This window comes from Bos taurus, chromosome 27 (assembly GCF_002263795.3).
Source record: "Bos taurus isolate L1 Dominette 01449 registration number 42190680 breed Hereford chromosome 27, ARS-UCD2.0, whole genome shotgun sequence".
Taxonomy (NCBI): Eukaryota; Metazoa; Chordata; class Mammalia; order Artiodactyla; family Bovidae; genus Bos; species Bos taurus.
Genome location: NC_037354.1, coordinates 44,088,773 through 44,109,279, shown reverse-complemented (window position 1 = coordinate 44,109,279; position 20,507 = coordinate 44,088,773). Strand labels below are relative to the sequence as shown.

General features: G+C 48.1%; 1 protein-coding gene across 4 annotated transcripts in view; it reads right to left on the bottom strand.

Moving 5' to 3' along the window:
- The window catches only part of ZNF385D (zinc finger protein 385D), a 986,289-nt gene that overhangs the window by 327,449 nt on the left and 638,333 nt on the right, over positions 1 to 20,507 (bottom strand). Inside the window, exon 1 of one of the 4 annotated variants that reach the window (XM_059882394.1) lies at positions 4,136 to 4,257. The exons of the other annotated variants lie outside the window; for them this stretch is intronic. Within the exon in view, the coding sequence (XP_059738377.1) occupies positions 4,136 to 4,208 (73 nt within the window). The 5' untranslated portion in view covers positions 4,209 to 4,257. Of the gene's footprint in view, positions 1 to 4,135; positions 4,258 to 20,507 lie in introns of those variants that run through there. 4 annotated transcript variants of the gene reach the window in all.

Sequence of the window (20,507 nt, the reverse complement as noted above, 5' to 3'; positions counted from 1 at the left end):
CCCACCCCTGCCCATGTGCACGCAGACACAGAAATTCCATCCCTGCCCCCCATGCAGAGTGACCCTCCTGGTAATGATTCACCTTCCAGGCTCACCAACAGCAAAAACCCAAGTAATAACATTCAAGTATGCCTCATATCTTGAAATGTAAAGATTTATAAACAATCAGACTTTAAAAGCAATAAAAACCTAAACATGAATCTCTCACAAGGGCATAATTTTTTTTTCTTTTAGTTTTTTAAACGTTTCTTTTTTTAATTTTTCTTTTTTATTAGAGCGTAGTTGATGTATGATGTTGTGCTATTTTCAAGTGTACAGCAAAGCGATTTAGTTATACATATACACATTATGTGGAGAAGGAAATGGCAACCCACTCCAGGATTCTGGCCTGCAGAATTCTATGGACAGAAGAGGAGCCTGGCGGGCTACAGTCCCTGGCGTTGCCAAGAGTCAGGCATGACTGAGCCACTAAGCACAGCACAGCACATATACCTTCTACATATATCCATGTCTTCTTTTCCAAATTCTCTTCCTGTTTAGGTTATTATGGAGTATTGAGCAGAGCTCCCTGTGCTGTACAGTAGGTCCCTGATAGTGATCCATTCTAAACACAGCAGTGTGGACAAGTCCATCCCAGACTCCTCATCCATCCGCCTCCATCTCTCCCCCTCGGTAACCGTGAGTTTGTGTAATTATTTAAACAGCGGTTTCCCAGTCATTGGCTAACAGGCCTTCGTTCAAGCTATTTTAAGATGAAGAAGAGGCAAGGCTTGCTTTATAAACCCTGACTGAAAGTGGATTATCTCCCCACTCCACCGTCTTTGAAGATAAGACTGTCATTTCCAGCTGCAGTGGAAGGCGGCCTGACTCGGGGCTCCTGAGATCCTGACACTGCTGAGCACTCCCCTAGACGGAGGCTTCTGTCTCCCTGGGAGGCTTTTACAGATAAGGTCCTGGGCTCTCCCAGCGCCTTCCCAGGCGGGGCTCCGTAATCTCTCAGAGCTCAGCCCCGAGCTGGGCTAGCAATCGACAGGATGAGAACTCCGGCATCCGGTGAAAACCCAGGGGGTTCTGGAAGGAGCCCAGAGGGAGAGGAAACACATTCAGGAGCCTGATCGGTGAAGGTAACCACGACCTCTGCAAGGGCCCGGATCTTCGGGGCACCAGGTAAGGGGGCTAAGAACAAATCGAGCCCCACGTCTCCTGGTGGCAGAAAGGAAGTAGCCTCCTACTCAGTCTGGAGTGAATCCGCAGGTGAGTCTCAGCAGATCCCGAGCAGCGCGGTTGCAGCAGGGTTTGTGTGGGCCCGGGAGGCAGGATGCTCCGCCCACTCGCTGACTCTTGCCTCGCTGGGCGTCCGCCTGATTCCCGACTCTCTAAAGCTGCCGTCAACTAAGAGGACTTCGCTGTGTGCAGTTGGGTTGTTCTTTAGTCACCAAGTCCTATCCGACCCTTTTTTGACCCCGCAAACTGCAGCCCGCCAGGCTCCTCTGTCCATAGGACTTCTCAGGCAGGAATACTGGAGCGGGTTGCCCTTTCTTCCTTTGGGGGACCTTCCAGACCCAGGGACCCAACCCGCCTCTCCTGCTCGGCAGGCAATTCTTTACCACTGAGACACCTGGGAAGCCATGCTCACATCTCATTAAGAAGCACGCTGAAAGGAAGCTGAGATGCACACGGGAAGGTCTGGCCAGAGCCACTCTGTCAGCAGGCACAAGAGGCAGCGTGGTAACCGGACCTGGGTTACTGTCCTCCACCAGGGCCAGCTCCACTTCAGAGGCCTGGAAACGGAGGGTTCCGGCCACGCAGCATCCTCCTGTGGGGAGGGATGGCCGCCGGACAGATGGCAAAGGGCAGCACGCCCCGGCTCTGGCTGAGCAGAGTGTCTCTGGGGAGCTGTGACATGAGCCTCACAATCCTTTTAAATGGACACAGTTCTCAGAAAGAGAAAAACAAATATCGTATATTAACGCGTATCTGTGGAATCCAGAAAAAACGGTATGTTGTTGTGCAGTCGCCAAGTCATGTCTGACTCTTGGCGACACCACAGACTGCAGCACTCCAGGCTCGGCTGTCCTCCACTATCTCCTGGAGATGCTTAGATTCATGTCTGTTTAGTCGGTGATGCCATCCAACCATCTCATCCTCTGTTGTCCCCTTCTCCTCCTGCCTTCAGTCTTTGCCAGCATCAGGGTCTTTTCAAATGAGTCAGCTCTTTGCATCAGGTGGCCAAAGTACCGGAGTTTCAGCTTTAGCATCAGTCCTTCCAGTGAATAGTCAGGACGGATTTCCTTTAGGATGGACTGGTTGGATCTCTGTGCTGTCCATGGGACTCTCAAGAGTCTTCTCCAACCCCACAGTTCAAAAGCATCAGTTCTTCAGCGCTCAGAAAAATGGTATAGATGATTGTATTTGCAAAGCAGAAATAGTAGAGAAGAAACACACATACGGATACCAAGCGGGGAGAGGGGTGGGGTGAATTGGGAGACTGAGATTGACACATATACAGTATCGATACTATGTATAAAATAGAAAAACTAATAAACAATGAGAACCTACTGTATAGCCCAGGGAACTCTACTCAATCCAAAAAAGAAGGAATATAGGTATACATACAGCTGATTCAATTTGCTACGCAGCAGAGGCTAACATAACAATGTAAAGCAACTATAGTCCAAGAAAATTAATAAAAAATAATACAGTTCTTGCAATATGTCTGTCAGTGCAGAGGAACAGGACAAGAGAACTGAAAAAGTGGCTCATAGGACAAAGACAGACGACCCTCGATGAGAAAAGCAAAGTGAGCCAATCACTCACGTCCAGCCATGACGCACCTCCGATTCCTGGGCACAGAGCAGCAAGCAATCTATTCCCTGGCCCATGGAACATTCTAGCTGCACAAGGTGACTTAAGAAGCGTAAGTGCTGCCCAAAGCCAGCGACTGCTAATGATCTGTGCCAATGGAGACCAACAGCAGATCCTGCACTGATGTTCACTTTCACTGTTTCCAGTGTGAGCTTTAAAAATCCACCCTGCATTAAACCTCCTGAGTCATATGGAGAGAGAGCTCTGGGGAATATGCAGTATGCTGCTAGTAATAAGCTTGTATGCTTGTTAGGGTAAGAGTATTTGATATAAAAAGATAAGCATATAGAAGTACTATTGGAGCATCATGTACAGAGTTCAGAAAAGACGACTTCCTTTGCACAAAACTGTGTGTGAGTGGTTTTTGTCATACCCGACTTTTAAAAATTTACTCATCTCCCAAGTAATGACTATCTATATCCCATTATTTCTGTTTGTTATGATGCTTGAAAATGAGTACAATTTTATATTCTCACTGGCAATATATTTTATTTGTAAAGTATCTGCCCATATTCTTCATTTTTCTTTAGTTGTTTGTCTTTTCTTATTAATTCTTACAAGCTCTGTTTAGTAACTAAAGAAATTGGCCATTTACCTGACAGTGATGTTTATTTATTTTTTTTTTTTTTTTGACAGTGATGTTTAAATACTATTTTCCAAATGTGTCATTTTTTTTTCACTTATTCTTGAATTATTTTCCCCAAACACAAGTTAAAATTTGATGCAGTTAGATTTATCCTTTCTCTCCTTTATAGTATGGGTTTGTGTCCTGATTACAAAGGCCATTTCCATTAGGAGTATAAATTTATTCACCCAGGCTTCCTTCCATAAATTTATGGCTTTACCTTCTATGTTTGAATCTTTGCTCAAACTATAATTTATTTTGGTGTAAAAAGTAGAATAGGCATCTGTTTTATTTGTCTAAATGTAAATTCAGTGCGACCCAACCCACTGATTTAATAGTTCCTGCTTTCTACAATGAATTTTAATATCATTTTTATCATAACTGGCACTTCCTTATACATAAATATTAAGGTTTACTTCTAAAAGTTCTAATCTGTATTTTATTTATAATATACCTATTATTGAAAACCAAATTATTTAATTTTTATGGGTTGATGATATGATTTAGGATAAGTCTCTCCTGTCAGAACAATCTTTTTCATAATTTCCAGAAGTGTTTGCTTATGTATCTTCTTTCCAAAAAATTGCCTCATTCTGTGTAGTTCACAGTTAAATCCTATTAGTAGTTTATGCACTACTGTGTTACCTTTCTGGGTTTTTCTGCAGAGAGCCAACAATTTCATGATATTAAATTGGGGCAAAGTTGAAAATACATCCATGGTCTCTTTCCCTGCTTGTCCGACTCAGGAAATCCAGACTGGGAAACAGAAGACACAGACCTTTTCCAGTTCTCCAGGTGTTGCTCAGATGAGCTTGGGAAATACCATACCTAGAAATTCAGAAACAGCATGCTTACTCCTTTTATGAAGAATTAGATGGTCTTTCAGAAAAGGAGGCACATTGACAGCAGACTCTCATGAAGAATTAGTACGGTGATGTTTCTATGAATACACAGAGCAGTTACAGGACGGTTTAAAGAAAACAATGAGTGAAAAAACGGATACTTAAGGTTTCAGAGACGCAGAGGCAAAAACAACCGAGTCAGGCAAAAAGGACAACTTGGGGCAAAGTCTCAGAAGGGCTAGAAACGAGGAGTGGTTCTGCAGGGCCGGACCTGGGGTGGGAGGAGGGGACTCTGGTAAAAGTGAAACGGCAGGGTAAACCCGGGCAGAGCCAGGGCTGTCCTGACCACCTGGGGACCAAGTTCTGGAGCTTTGAAGGAGGAAACAAGAATTACAGCGGGCATCCGTGTGTGTCTGTGCTGGGGGCAACTGAGTCTGCAGCTAAGCCTTGCCCTAGCAGAGGGGTGTGAGTGTTGGTGTGTGTGTGTGGTGTGGTGTGTGTGAGTGGGTCTGTGTGAGTGTGTGTCTGTGCCTGTGTGTGTGGTGTGTGTGTCTGTGTGTCTCTGTGAGCAGTGTGTGGTGTGTGTGTGTATGTCTGTGTCTGTGTGGTGTGTGTGTGTGTCTGTGTATCTGTGTGTGTAGTGTGTATGAGCGTGTGTATGTCTGTGTCTGTGTGGTGTGTGTGTGAGTGGGTCTGTGTGTGAGTGTGTGTGTCTGTGCCTGTGTGTGTGTGGTGTGTGTGTGTGTCTCTGTGTGCGGTGTGTGGTGTGTGTGTGTGTATGAGTGTATGTCTATGTGTGTGTATGCCTGTGTCTGTGTGGTGTGTGTGTGTGTCTGTGTATGAGTGTGTGTGAGTGTGTATGTGTGTCTGTGTGTGTAGTGTGTGTGGTGTGCATGTCTGTGTCTGTGTGTGTGGTGTGTGTGGGTATGTGAGTGTGTTTGTGGTGTGTGTGAGTGGGTCTGTGTGTGAGTGTGTGTGTCTGTGCCTGTGTGTGTGTGGTGTGTGTCTCTGTGTGCGTGTGTGGTGTGAGTGTGTGTGTCTGTGTCTGTGTGGTGTGAGTGTGTGTTACTGTGTGTGTGCTGGGGCTGTCGGGTCTGCAGAGCGGGCAGAGCTGGAAGCAGAGAGCCAGGCCAGGCCCGCGGGCACAGGAGCGCTCGGCTCCACAGAGGAAGCTGCCCCCGCAGCGCACGGCGTGGGAGGCGGTCTGCCTTGGCTCCTGGGAACTTAAGGCTCTGGGAGAGCCACCCTGTAACCCCACAGCCACGGTGGGAGCAGAGACCCGCAGGGCTGAGCTGGGCCTCTGAGCTCCTTTAGAGGCCGAGATGGGCAGATGATCCCCCACCTAGAAACCCCAGCATGGGGCGGCAGGGGAGCCCCGCCTGGGAAGCAGAGAGAGCCTGCCTTCACCCTGGGTAACATCAGTCAGGGGATGCCGTCAGTCCCTCCATCCGTAAAGCAAGGAGAGCACTTATGAAGAAGAACAACCACCCCTCACACCCTGAGTCGCGTGTCCGGTGGCTCAGTCGTGTCTGACTCTTTGCGACCCCCTGGTCTGTAGCCCACCAGGCTCCTCTGTCCGTGGATTCTCCAGGCGGGAACACTGAAGTGGGCCACCATCTCCTTCCCCAACACTGAGGAGGGAGGGTCAGTTGGTCCAAGGAAGGAGTTACCTGGACTCTAGGCAGCCCAGCTTCCCCACTCGCTACTGACTCTGTTTGGGCCACACAATGAAACCCACTAAGTTCCCATTTTCCATCTCTCAGGATAAGGATGTTGGGGTGAGATGAGATAGAAGATGCTATCCAGACTAGGAGACTCTGCTAATACATATTCCTCAGGGCTTGCGTCATTTCTAGGATGAGAGAGAACCTCAAGCAACAGAGGGAAGTATAATCAGGACACTTGAGAGTGAGTTCTACCCAGTACTCCCAATTAGCATATAATAACGTGCAGTGATTTACTGATTTCCTTTACTTAACTGCTATGATGGCTCAAAGAGCCAGCAGGTAACAGAGGAGACCATCTCTCCAACAGAAGAAGAAGAGACGGCTGGTCCACCCCCTCCTCAGAGCCCTTCATACAGGAACAGCTCCTGGTACTGATTACACTTCATCAGGGGTGGCTGTGATTGTTCCTAAGACCCTCCCACAGAACAGACCGGGAAAGTGAGAACCTCCATTTTACAGAAATGCCCCCGTCTGTCAGGGTTCTACAGAAGTGCCCCAGGAGTCCCGTGCTGGGCAGAACATACCAAACGGTGGGGGCAACACTCAGCACCCGAGACATCCCATCACAGGGCCTGGATTCAAATCCCATGCCTGTATTTTCAATCTATTCAATCTTGGACAAGAAACTGAAACTTTAAGGGAACCTTTCTTCTTTTGTAAAGTAGAGAGAATGGCATAGAATGATATCTCATTCACTAAAACAGCATCATTGCTCTAGGGAATAAATGAACTGATGTTTGTAAACAGCTCAAGGGTTCAATAAATGATGATCATCATCACTGCTTAGAGATTTGGGGGCTTCAATAAACATGGCATTTTTATCACAGACATGCAATAGACAGTCCAGACTATTTCTAGGTCTAATGCTTTCTAAATTGTGATGCTGAAAAATATGAAGAAGAACATGAGAGTTAGGAATATGTACAAGGAAAAAAACCCTGAAATATGGAATTATGCAAATGTGCTTTTGCCTCTGAAGGTTCACGGGCTCCAAAGAAAATGAAGCTTCCAACAGAAGTTGAATTTAGATCTAACTGATTCAGAGCTCTTTCGAGGATCAACATTCTAGTTTTGAGGTGGGATGGCACCGCTTCACTAGACGACCCATTCTTTCCATTGCAGACACCCTCGTTCTGAAAGCACAGGGCTTCTTTTGACTTTATGGCACCACTGCTTTCTTCAGTATTGAAATCATATCCATATAGAATTAGCACAACGGAGTTAAGTGGAGAAACAGACTGGGGAGGAGAGGCAAAGAGGGAACGCAGGAAGTCACTCATTTTGCTCCACTTTGAGAATTCATGCTCTGAGAAGGTGTCAAGACCATTTTCACATCAACAGTTCACCAGTTTGGAAGCAGCTATTCCCTCCTTTGTAAGAGAAATATATGTAGAAATCGGTCAATAAGAAATTTCCATGGGATACTCTGGCAATGCCTGTGAGAATTAAATATGCCTTACCCGCTAAATTCCACTTTTATAAACTTATTCTATGGATGTATGTGAACATGCACACAATGGACAATGTATGCACAACGATATTCGTTGTTTTTATTAGAGAAATATTGAAAAGAATTTACTTTTCTTTTAAAAGGGCCAGTAAAATTAATCACAGTATGTTCCTACATTAGGATATCATTTAGCCATAAAATTTAAAAAATAGAAAGATCAATGTATGCTAAATAAAGCAACATGCAAAACAGGGATATGGTAGGCTTCCACTCCATGTAAAAATAAAAGGGGGTGTATACATATACCCTTCCACAGAGCTTATTTTTCCAGTGTTATTCAGATATCATTGACATGTAGCGTAAGTTGAAGACATACAATATAATGATCTGATGTGTGTATACACTGAGAAATGATCGCTACAATAAGTCCAGTTAAAATCTATCACCCCTCATGGTTGCAAGTTTTTCCTTCTGATGAGCGCTTTTAAGATGTACTTCTCCTCAAACTCTTAAATACCCAATACAGCACTGTTACCTACAGCAACCATGCTGCAATGGCCACCCCTGGGATGCTTTTATCTTATAACTGGGCCAGCTTCATCCACCCTCCCCTTCTGGAGAAGTCAGTCTCCCAGATAAACTAAAGCGAACCAGGGTGGGGGGAGGAGATTTCGCTTTCGCTATTTGAAATCCTTTTACAACGTTGTATTTCAAAAATGGTGCATGCATTAGCTTTTCAAAAATTGAAAATATTCTATCGCGGGTATAGAAAGATGCCATGGCCTCCCTCAGTTCCTGGTGCTCTATAAAAAGCCCCCAAAAGTTCTGATTAATCTCCAATAAGAAAGCCTGGCCTGCATCGGGTGCTTTATGTGGACTTAGGGAGGAGCCGGGGAGCACAGACATGCTGCTCCACCTGGAAGGGGGTGGTTGGGTCAGGCATCCAGAGCCGGCCCCCGTGTGCTACTGTGAGCTCTGGTTTGCAGCAGTGCACGCTCCATGAAAAAGGCTTCCTATCCCCGACCCTTGTGCAGACTTTCTGGAAGGAGCCAGAATATTCCTCTGCTCTCAGCCTCAGGCCCCACCCCCGGGGGTGGCTTGGCCCTCAAGCTGAGGTGCGCTCTGCCGCTGGGTTGGGCCGTGCGTCTGCTGGTGACCTGTTTTCCCCTGCAGCATGAGACTGTGTTCGGGGATCTGGCTTTCAGAGGCCAAGCTTTCCCAAGGTCACACCGGTGTGGCCAGGCCGCTGGGCCTCTGGGGTCTGCCCAGCCTGCCCACTCATGGCGGCCTCCCTGCTCACCTCTCTGTACTTGATTTCCTCATCTGCAAGCCAGGCTCACTGATCGCCCTTCCAAGCAGGCATCAGGAGGAGTGGGTGAGCCCCAGGCACAGCGGTTGGCAGGCACCCTGCACTAATACACCTCGGCTATTTTTAGTAGTTAGAAGGCTGCCTGATGAGTTACCACGTTCTCAATTTACTGATCTGGAAGCTGAGGCTGCGGCCATTCTTCCAAATTCACGCCACTGAGTCAAGGCTTGGCTTGTGAGCTGTGGGTGGAGAAGGGCACTAGCCAGATGCGTGCATTTACCAAAGCACACAGCCTCTTTCCTCCTGTCTACAAAATGGAGACTTTGACTCCATCTATCAAAGGGCACGTGCCAGAATGGAAGACGCTGTGACCACAGCAAGCAGAGATGAGCCCGGAGATAAAATCTCCCAATTTTGCGCTCGCCAGTGAAACTGCAACTGTATTGAGACTTCCCTACGATTGTATTTTAGGCTCGAGGAAGCAGGAGTAGCTTCTGCTTTGTTGCTCATTTGTTTTCTTGTCTGAAATGCCAGTCGGCTGCAGTCCAGGCCAGATAACCCCTACCGGGGAATGATTTGCTGCCTGGAGCAGACCTACTTGCCACACATCATAGGAAAACAAAGCGCGCTCTGCTTCGCACACAATCGTCACACAGTTGGCAGGCTAAGCACTCGGAGAAACAGATGGCACCTGACAGGCGAGCGAACTGGCTTTCCCAGGTAAGGGAGGGCACGGCTTGCAGCTTCCACCCAAGGCCAGCCAGCCGACGCGGGCACTTCAGTGGTCTGTGAGCCTGTTGTTTTAAGACTATTGATTGTTACGAGCGGGATGGGTCAGGAGATGAAGGAACACTCATTAGCCGCAGCTGCCCTTGTAAGCTGTTACGAGGCTCAGAGCAACACTAATGGATAAACAAGGTCAACGGGGACATTGTTGCTCAGGGGGCCCGTTCACCATGTCCCGAGGTGGCCAAGCCTCAGCCAGGCCTTTTGTCCCCTAAACAACAAACAAAGATCGTTAGGATCCATATTCAGGGTAGGCAGACTGCAGGCGGAATGAAGAATGACTTCACCAGCCTGCCCATCGTATTTGAGGGCAGAAGGTAATCCATAGGCTGCCCTCTCTGTGGACAGCTGGTGCAGTACAGGTGATCCATGGCCCCACACACCTGGTCTTTGGGGTGCTTCTTCTTCCCAGTGATGGATGGGAGTGGGGAGTCAGCTCAGCGGTCAGTGGAAGGGACACTGGGCAGCAGGCTCTGTGGACACCAGCTCATCCCATCCTCACCGTTGTTGCCGCTAAGTAGCTTCAGTCGTGTCCGACTCTGTGCTACCCCATAGACGGAAGCCCAGCAGGCTCCCCCATCCCTGAGATTCTCCAGGCAAGAACACTGGAGTGGGTTGCCATTTCCTTCTCCAATGCATGAAAGTGAAAAGTGAAAGTGAAGTCGCTCAGTCGTATCCGACTCTCAGCAGCCCCATGGACTGTATAGCCTAGCAGGCTCCTCCATCCATGGGATTTTCCAGGCAAGAGTACTGGGGTGGGGTGCCATCGCCTTCTCTGACCGTTGTTGCAGGCAGTTTCATTTATTGTTCTTGTTTCACAGACAGGGAGGTGGAGGCTCCGAGAAAGCAGGTCACTTGCTCAAGTTCTCTGGGAGGAGCTTGGTCTTGCACGCTGAAGCTCGGATCTGAACTTGAGCTAGGACTCAACCCTGAGCTACTGGGACCACGGGGAACAAGTCATCCCGGCCTGCGTGAGATGCCCTTCATTTCGGCACTGCTGAAAGGCCCACACCCTGAGGACCCCCCGCTCTTTTGTCACCCTTCATTTCGGCACTGCTGAAAGGCCCACACCCTGAGGACCCCCCCGCTCTTTTGTTTCAGGCAAAAGTAGGGTGCTTGGTCCCCCTGTATGGAGCTCTAACCAAGGACCCTTCGGTATCTGGTGCAGTAGAAACAGAGAACTTAGATTAAGGATGCAGGCCTGATTTTTCACATCAGCAGGAAGCCATACCTCAGCTGGATGATCAGTGAAGACTTCTACGGAGAGCGTGGTCAGTGACACACTCCGGGCTGACATCTCCTGGGAGCTCGCTGAAAGACAGGATTCTGGGTCACCCCAGACCTATGGAATTGAAACCTGTTTTCTAATAGGATCCTTGGGAGGTTCGTATGAACATTACATTTTGAGAAGCAGCTTCTAGAATCCTTTCCAGAACCATAGGTCTGTGACCCTGACTCAAGGAGCACAGCATGGAGCTCTCTGGGGTGCCAGCTCTACAAGGGGCCCCAAGGGCAGGAAAGGGAGGGTTCATCCCTAGGGAACAACCTAGAAAGCAGGGGGAAGCACAAAGCCGCTCACAGTTGGGTCCAGACCTCAGGCCACAGGCAGACTTCCTTCCATGAAAGCAGCCTGTTGAGGGTGGAGAACACAGGCTCTGGACTCCGACTGACCTGGCGTGGGGTCCTGACCCCTATGCCAGGGTGACCCAGCCGGCTGGGCACTCCTGGGGTGCAGAGGGCAGTCTGTGAACCACCCGTCTCAGTGGCTCTCAATCTGGCTATCCTTCAGAATCAACTGGGGCGTTCCAAAAGAAAGGCAGGTGCTGGGCCCGCCCCAGAGAAGCAGACGTCATCGGACAGCCACAGGGCCATGACTGGAGCATCATTCCAGAGTCCCCAGGGGACTCCTCGGTGCAGCCAGTACCCAGACCCCCAGGCGGCCTCTGAGGACGGTGGTGAGGTGCCAATGAAGTAACTCACGCCAGCGTCTGGCACCAAAGCATGCATCCACGCTTCTAGATGTTCCCTCCTCGGCCAGCTGGGGCACTGCTCGCCATGAACAGGGGCTGAGGAATTCCCCGAGGACACCAAGAGTCCCACAGAGTCCACTGCTTGGGATTCTCACGGTAATGTTCTTACTTATTAAGCATTTTATTATACTTTATTTTATGTTGTTATTTATTTTGGCTGCACCGCACAGCTTATGAAATCTCAGTTCCCCAACCAGGGATTGAACCTGGGCTATGGTGGTGAAAACCCAGAATGCTAACCACCAGGCCACCAGCGGCTCCCTTATTAAGCATTTACTTTTCGTTTTTGGGGCCAGGCCACGCATGCAGCATGCAGAAGCTTGGTTTCCCTGTGCTCAGTCGCTTCAGTCGTGTCCAACTCTTTGTGATGCCATGCATTGTAGTCTGCCAGGCTCTTCTGCCCCTGGGATTCTCCAGGCAAGGGTACAGAAGTGGGTTGGCATTTCCTTCTCCAGGGGATCTTCCCGTCCCAGGGATCAAACTCTTGTCTCCTGCATCTCCTGCATTGCAGGCAGATTCTTTACCCCTGAGCCACAGGGGAAGCCCTACCAGGGATCAAACCTGTGTCTCCCATGCTGGGAGTGGGGAGTCCTAACCACTGGACCGTCAGGGAAGTCCCATGAAGCATTTTAAAGTTAGGGAAACCTGGCGACAGTGCCAAAAAAGAACTAATTTGCCAGAAGGTTAGTTTCAGGATCTTATGCAACATTTTTTTGTTTGTTTCAAGGAAAAAGAACACATTTTAAGCCATGTACTTCTAACGCACCATTTAACTGATAGAGCTTCCTTAGGACATGGCTCCCAAGAACCCCCACAGATGTGAGACACAGCCCGCGCTTCCTGGGGCTGCGAACAGAAACACGTGTGGTGACACATGCCCGCTGGGCTGGGCATCACGGGGCCACACTCCCTGCCAGTCACCTTCACGTGACCACATAAGGGCACCGAACGCTATAAAGGGTTGCGAGGCTTCGGGACCCAGCTTTGAGAGCATTGCTAACAGACCCATCTAAGAGGGGAGAATTCTGGGCCTTGCTTTTTTTTGTTCTAATAGCACAGCCAGTCAGCCAAAGAAAGCCGTGTTTAAAAGTCAAGCAACACAGGGAAGGATAGGAAAAAAAATCGATACCAAATCCCTCTTTGCGTCCCAAGCAACTATTAATAAACTCCCTCAGCTTTCAATGTGTCCGTCCCCATTAGAGTCTCGGGCAGGAAGGGACACGGGGCATGGAGCCCTAATAGAGATTTCCTGGCCTGCTCATCTCTCTCCTGCCTCTGCTCCTAACATTTCCCTTTGTTACATCAGATCAGCAGTGGCCTGGGTGGAATCTCAGCTCCAGAGGATCAGCGGCTGCCTGAGGGGTGACCACCTGCTCCCTTTCTCGGTGACCCCAGATACTCCGAGGGGATGCTAACCGGCATCACTCAGCATGTATTTCCAAACTGTTATTTCTTCAAACTCCACTCTTGTCTTCCTCTAATTTTCTTTATCTATTTATTTCTGGCTGTGCTGGGTCTTCCCTGTTGCGTGGGCTTCTCGTTGCAGAGCAGGACCTTCAGCAGCCGTAGCCCGCGGCCTCAGTGGTTGTGGGTCCCCGGCTGTGGCACAGGGCTTAGCTGCTTCACAGCACGCGGGATCTTCTGGGGTCAGGGGTCACCGGCAGATTCGTTACCACTGAGCCACCAGGGCAGCCCCCACTCTTGTCTTTGTGATCCATCTGTCTTTTGCACCGTCATGCCAGGGCCCATTCATATGGTGCTTTGCAGATTATGAAGTTTATTTCAACCTCGGACGGGATCTCTCTGTCAGATGGAGCCTTTAACCCACTGTATAGAGGGGAAAATTGAGGCAGAGAGAGATCCACTAGTCTGTCCGATGCTGCAGTAGCCAAAAGTGACAGAGGAGGAACCTGAATGCAGAGGATTGGTGAGGAGCTGCTGAATGCCCTCCACCTATATTCCCTTCCCTCCTACCTGCAGCTCCCCCGAGGAACATCACACTGATGTCTGAAATATCTTTGCAGAGACAAGAGAAGTGGAGACACAGATGCAGAGAAGAAAAGTATAGAGGTCAAGGGGGAAAGAGGGAGGGACTGGGGAGGAACAGGGAGACGGGGACTGACGTACAGGCCCTATTGATACTATGTATAGAGTCCACGTGGAGAAGGCAATGGCACCCCACTCCAGTACTCTTGCCTGGAAAATCCCATGGATGGAGGAGCCTGGTAGGCTATAGTCCATGGGGTCACTAAGAGTCAGACACGACTGAGCGACTTCCCTTTCACTTTTCACTTTCATGCATTGGAGAAGGAAATGGCAACCCACTCCAGTGTTCTTGCCTGGAGAATCCCAGGGACGGGGGAGCCTGGTGGGCTTCTGTCTATGGGGTCGCACAGAGTTGGACATGACTGAAGCGACTTAGCAGCAGCAGCAGCATAGAGTCCACAGGCGCAAAGAGCTGGACACCACTGAGTGACTAACACTTTCACTTTTTCATAAAATAGATAACAGGCACCTACTGTATACCATATAGAGCTCGACTCAGTGCTCTGTACTGACCTAGATGGGAAGGAAACCCCAAAAGAGAGGGGATACTTGTATACACACAGCTGGTTCACCTTGCCGAACAACAGAAATGAACACAGCATTGTACAGCAACTACACGCCTGTGCAAGTAAAACAAACAAATAAAGAGCTACTCGCTTCTCCCTCCGGGTCCCTGGCCAGTCTGCTCTGAGACCCGTCTCACGCTCTCCCAGGATCACCCAGATGCAGACTGTGCAGGACACACTGCCCAGGCGGCCTTGCCTGCTGGCCTCTGGATTCCACTGATGAGAAAAGAGAGAAGAGGAAGTGGGGGCGCTCAGTCGTGTCCGACTCTGCGCGACCCAATGGACTGCAGCCCGCCAGGCTCCTCTGTCCATGGAGTCCTCCAGGCAAGAATCCTGGAGTGGGCTCCCATGTCCTTCTCCAGGGGATCTTCCCAACCAGGGTTGGAAGCTGGTCTCCCACTTTGCAGGCAGAGGCTTTGCCTTCTGAGCCCCCAGCGGGAGGTGGAGGCAGTGCTCCAGAGGGGGCTCAGAGGAGGGGTCAGGACCTGCCCCCTCTGTGCCTGAGGCTGAATCCCCTATCCCCAGGGTCTCACTCTGGCCCGCCAGGATTCCAGCCCCGAGCAGGAGCCCAGGGTCCTGGCCTCCAGGCCCCTTTCCCCTCTCTCCATCTCACAGCCCCTGTTTTGCTGGCCTCCAGGACCCCTCTCCTCTCTCCCCATCTCACAGCCCCCATTTCCCACTGTCACTAAGCCCTGGGCGACTCCTGCCTCCTGGAAGGGCTTCTCAGCTGCTTCACCCACAGAACAAAGGATCAGCACTAAAGTCCTTCTTGGCGCACTAGCTGGCATGGGTCCTGTTTTCTGGTTTGACCCTAAAAGATTTCATCAGTTTTTTTTCAAGTTTCATACATTTGTACAGGGAGGTGGACATAGAGGGAAAAAGCAAGAAAGAGTCAAATGTTACTGACAACCAATCACTGCAGACTTCTGGGGCTTGGCACTTTTATATGGCTGTATATTTTAGCCCTCAAAATAGAACTGTAGGAAACATATTAGCATTATTCTCTGTTCACATACATACACACACACACAAAGTAACAAACTGGATACCAAAATGTGAGGTGACTTGCCCAAGAACACAGAGCCAGTATAAATGGGACAGCTGAAATTCTAACAGGGTCATTTTTGCTTCTTTATCAGTTGTGGGAAATGACCAGGCTGGGACTCTTATCTTGAACAAACACTGGAAATAATGTTGTAAATATCAAAGTGTGTAGCACAAATGACTTGTGTCATTTCTGCAAGCACTGAGTTACATTGTGACACAGCAGGTATGTTTAACACATAATGAATACAAGCCTCAATATCCAACCACACTTTGGAATCACTGTAGCAGTAGAAAGTCTGGGTCTTGCCAGAAGTCAATTCATGCCTCTCAATTGATTTTTTCTGATTATTTGATATAAAAAAAAAAAAAGCAGAATAAATAAAAGTGTGAATTAAATCCAGATTTCTGTTATTGTGATTCCACAAAGTCAAAACACAAATATATCTTAGGCCTCAGTCATTTGTATTCATATCCTTAGTAATTGGCTGGAACATTCACTCTAGCATTATTATAAATAGTCTTCCATTCATAAAAATATGGCTCCATGCTCTGCTGTAAAGAGAAAAGGACACTGAAATCGGCTCCAGAGCCATGAATCGGCGTCTTGGCCCTGACACATGTGCCCTTGAGAAAGTTGTTGCAGCCATCTGAGGCTCAGATTCCTCATCTAAAAATAGGAATAATTTTATTTTGTCTACCTCCTGCAATGGGTTATTCTGAGGATAAAAAAGCATAAGGTAGATGCACGTTAAAAAATGCAAGTTTCTCTACAAGGATCCTGTTTATTAAAGCACGTTCACGTTCACTCTCGCGTTGCTGTCCTCAGAGCACTCTGCCACAGGTGGGCTCCTTCATCAGCAAAATGCACCAGTACGGAAAAGGCTTTAAGTGTGAAGAACAATTTTATGAAAGCCTTGCAGACAGCAGGCGGATGATCTCCACTTTGCCCAGCCTTAACAAATGGCAATTTTCAAAACTGGTGGCCCCCCTGGGCACTTCTGGTTACCTATGCATAAGGATGTTCCTTGCCTATCCCAGCCCCAAGGCCAGAGGATGCCAACATCTGGGGCAAGCAGATGTTGGCATCCTCTGGAGATGCCACCTAGGAGACAGATGCAGCTGAGAACTGATGCTGTGACCAGGTAGACTGACAATAGAACCATTCTATCATCTCATCTGAGGATTTCACGTGTTCTTCCAACATATTAGAACATTAGCCTCAATATTCTGTAGCTCTGTCCCTCTCCTTTTTACACTGCAGAGTCCCATGAAGAAAGAAGCAAACCAAAAGAAAATAGGTTGCGGAATTCCATACATTTATTTAAAGATCCAATTTCTAAGGACGAGTCCTGGCTTTGACATATCGAAAAAAAAGCAGCTACCATTTCAGAATCAGAGAGGTGTGTTTCTCTTGTCAACACATAGACACCAGCTCCGCTAGGGAACATCGGCCTTCTGGATCTGCTGAAGCAGTGGACTCCCTCCCTCTCTGGTCTCCAAGGCCCGGTCCATCTTGCAATCCCAAGGCCTGAGCCTGGCCTGGCCGCGGTCCCCACCTCCCTCCAGCACCCTGGTGCTCGGGTCGGACAGCATCGCTGGAGCCCAGACTGCTGCTGCTGGTTCCCCTGTGACCTTGACTAGGTAACTTGCCTCCTTCCTCCCAACTTACAGAAACAGGATTATTGCAACTGGGCAAAAGAGAAAAAGAAACTTAAAGGTTAAGAAGAAGAAGCTCAGTGCCTGCCATTCAGCACTCTGATGCAGCTTCATGTGCGTTCCAGGTGTCAGAATCCAGAGGGTTTCATGGAAAAGCCTTCAGTTTTAAAGGCTGTGCAAGCCTGGAGTTCACACTCAAAGGAGGCTGACTTCCAGCTGCTTTATAAGAATTTTGACGCTGCAACAGAGCAAAGCGTCTTCCTATTTTCAACTCTAGCAATTTGGTTCAAACATGATCTCAACCACTTTAAGCTTTGATATTTCCAGTCACCTATACGCTGTATTTTCTCTTAATGCCACCAATCATGTGTGAAATTCTGTTGCAAAACTAATCTTTATGGGAAATGATATGTAATGACTTCTTTAAAGAGAGACACACAGAGAAAGGGCAGTGACTATGACCTCTGTTGTTTTTCGACGTTTCTCATAGTGTAACACAAATCGAAACAGCTCTTTCTCAAGGTCAAAGTCAAAATAGTTTTCTGCTTATACAAGCATCACTCTTTCTTAACCAGGAGAGGCCACAAAAATTATCCTTGTGACTTGACTTTAAAAACCTCTAAGGTATATAATGGTTGATAAACTTGAAAGGCAGCTGTGCTCAAAATATAGTTTCATATCCATCTTGTTAAATCAATTCTTAAAGTTTTGCCTTGCAAAGGATGTGAAAAGCTTTAGAAATCTACAAAAGATGTGAATGAGAAATAAATGCCGGGGTATTTATATAACAAGGCACTATTTGATGCTCCAGTGTTACACACACACACCCCACATACACACACACTGCACACACATACATCACACACACACACTACACACACATCTCACACACACACACCACACACACCCACACACCACACACACACCCACACCACACACACACATAGTCACGCACACACATACACACACTCACCACCACCACCACCCCCCCAAACACACACACACACACTAGCCAACTCATCTGGTGGTATCATGGGAAGTTTCAGTCAAAAGCAGCTGTGACCAAATACATTGCAATAGAAGTCAGAAACCACTAATTTAAATTTTTCATTTGTTTCTTGGAACAATCGTGCCACCCACAAAAGGGTGACTTTGCGAGTCATCATTATCTCATGAATTTGGAACACATCCCTTAAATAAACCCATCTCATCTCCATATAATTACAGCCATTAAGAAGGTCCTAAAAAAAAAACAAACTTTAGCTCACAATGTAAAGGTCATAATAAAGAATCCATGTTACTGACATCCTGATCATACTTGAAATTTGGTTCCTGGAAATGAGAAAGTCATATGACTCTGGAAAAGAAGTAGCTCAACTCTCAGGGGAGTTACTATTCGCCTGCCACATTCTCCACCCCTGTTATGTAGTAATTGATTGCGTGTCATTTAGAAGCATTTGTAATAACACACAGTGGTAATGACTTCAAACTTTAAAAAGGGTAACCTGGATTCATGAATTCCCTCCTGAATTATCCTCTCCCCTGGAAGCCTAGGAAAATAGAAACCTGTCCAGTGTGTTTGAGCAACTCAGGTGGACCTAATCCCCGAAACAGATCATTCAGCACAAACTAATTGGGATGAGTTAAATGTTTCCACTGAAAACGCACAGAAAGAGGAAGGCTTTTCTCTTCTGCCTGCTGTTTTCTGCTCATCTCATTCCTCATAACCTTGCTGCTTAACTGTTTTTCTAACACACTGCTCTGGAGGTGAAACTTGATGGCCCAACCACAAGCGAAAGTGTAAATGCTGACTAGAGAATGTCCTAAACATCCCAGGGGAAACACAGCGTCCTTCCTATGACTGCGTACGAAGGTGTCTATCATAGGCGGGGAAACAGGCTCCTGGTCTAGAATTTTCCTGTGAGATTTTTTTTTCCTAGCTGTTATATCGAAAGCTTCCTCCATCAAGTATTCCTTATTATGAGAGGCACACCACTCAGGTCTTTTTCTTGTGTTTCTAAAGCATTTGAAGGGAGACAGCTGATCCATAATTAACACCTCTGCTGAACGTGAATGGCTGGTTCGCACTTTCTAAATTTTGCTCGCCCTTTTTCTCTGGGTTTAATGACTATGCCATCAATAGCAGCATTCACAGTGAGCTCTACTGTTCGCCTCTGAGTTCTGCTCACTTATTGAAGGTGCATCCTTTCTTGTTTTCCCGGCAGGTCCCTCAGGGAGTAAGCCTCCGGCCCTGCCTGGCAGTGACCTCCCTGGGGTCTCCGTCTGGGTGACCTCCGGCCACATGGAGTCTCCTCGGTGTCAGAAGTCTCCCACTTTCTCTGCGGATGGCAAAGCCCTGGGACACGACGGGTGGCCGCTCATCACTACGGCCCCAGAGAAGAGCTCAGGGAGGATGGAAAAGGGGCGATGATGAGTCAGACCTGGAGCCATGGGGCTGGCGGACGGCCTCCGCCTCCTGCAGACGCACCTGCCCTTCCCGTCGCCGCCCCGACCTCACTGTCACCTGTTGGCACAGGGCGGACCTGCGGAACTCACAACACCCCCAACCTCTGCCCTCGTCTGGGGGAGCCTCTCAGCTACTGGCTTTTATTCCTGGATCAGTTATTATTATTATTATTTTAATTAATTCACTGTTGCTAGGTCTCATTTGCAAACTGAGGATCGCAATTCTAACATTTTTTAATCTGTCCATACAGATTGTGGGATCTCAGTTCCCTGACTGGAGATTGAACCCATGGCCCTCCTCAGGCAAAGTGCCTGACCACTGGACGCCAGGGAATTCCCTATTTCTGGACCGGATATTAATGGCTCTTCATCCTAGGCACACATCACTTTTAAGTATGTCAAATATTCCTGGGGGTGAGGAGGGTAACTTCTCTAGAAGTCTTCCTGATTTTTCTCCTGCTTTTACAGTAAATCCCAACCCACTGGCTGACTGGGATTTTTCCTCCCTCCTTTCTTATGGGTGAACTTGATTCTTAACTCCAAGTAATGAATGCAAGATCGATAGAATAAGTAACAAAAGTATCCACAGTGACTGAAGAGCAAACTCTTAAATCACAGCTCGGTGAGTGCAAACGCACAATTATTGAAAACACAGCACTAAAATTTCAATAGGAGATAAGAGTGAGGCTGAAGTCAGTAAAAAAATCCATTAGTCCCGTGAGTCTGAGACACACTCAAAACATGAGCTATTCTGGAGAACTGGAAATAGTACAGATTCCACCAACATGCACGCACGCAGCTGATTCTGACTGAGAAAGACAGGGTCCGGGTGTCCACCCCCTAAGGACAAGGGGGTCTCCAGAGGGGCAGAGGGTGGGCCAGTGTGTCCAGCAATGAGTCCTCCATTGTATCTGAAAGGTGGTGGCAGGGGAGCACCACTGATGATCAGATGGTTTACATCTGCCTGCCTGCGTATCAGTTCCCCAGGTGTTTCAGCATCACTCTGCTCTTGGTCACTCCCTGCTGGGGACACAAGAAAAGACTTCTGACACCTCGACCTCACTCCCACAAATCACCAGGAAGGCCGGAGAA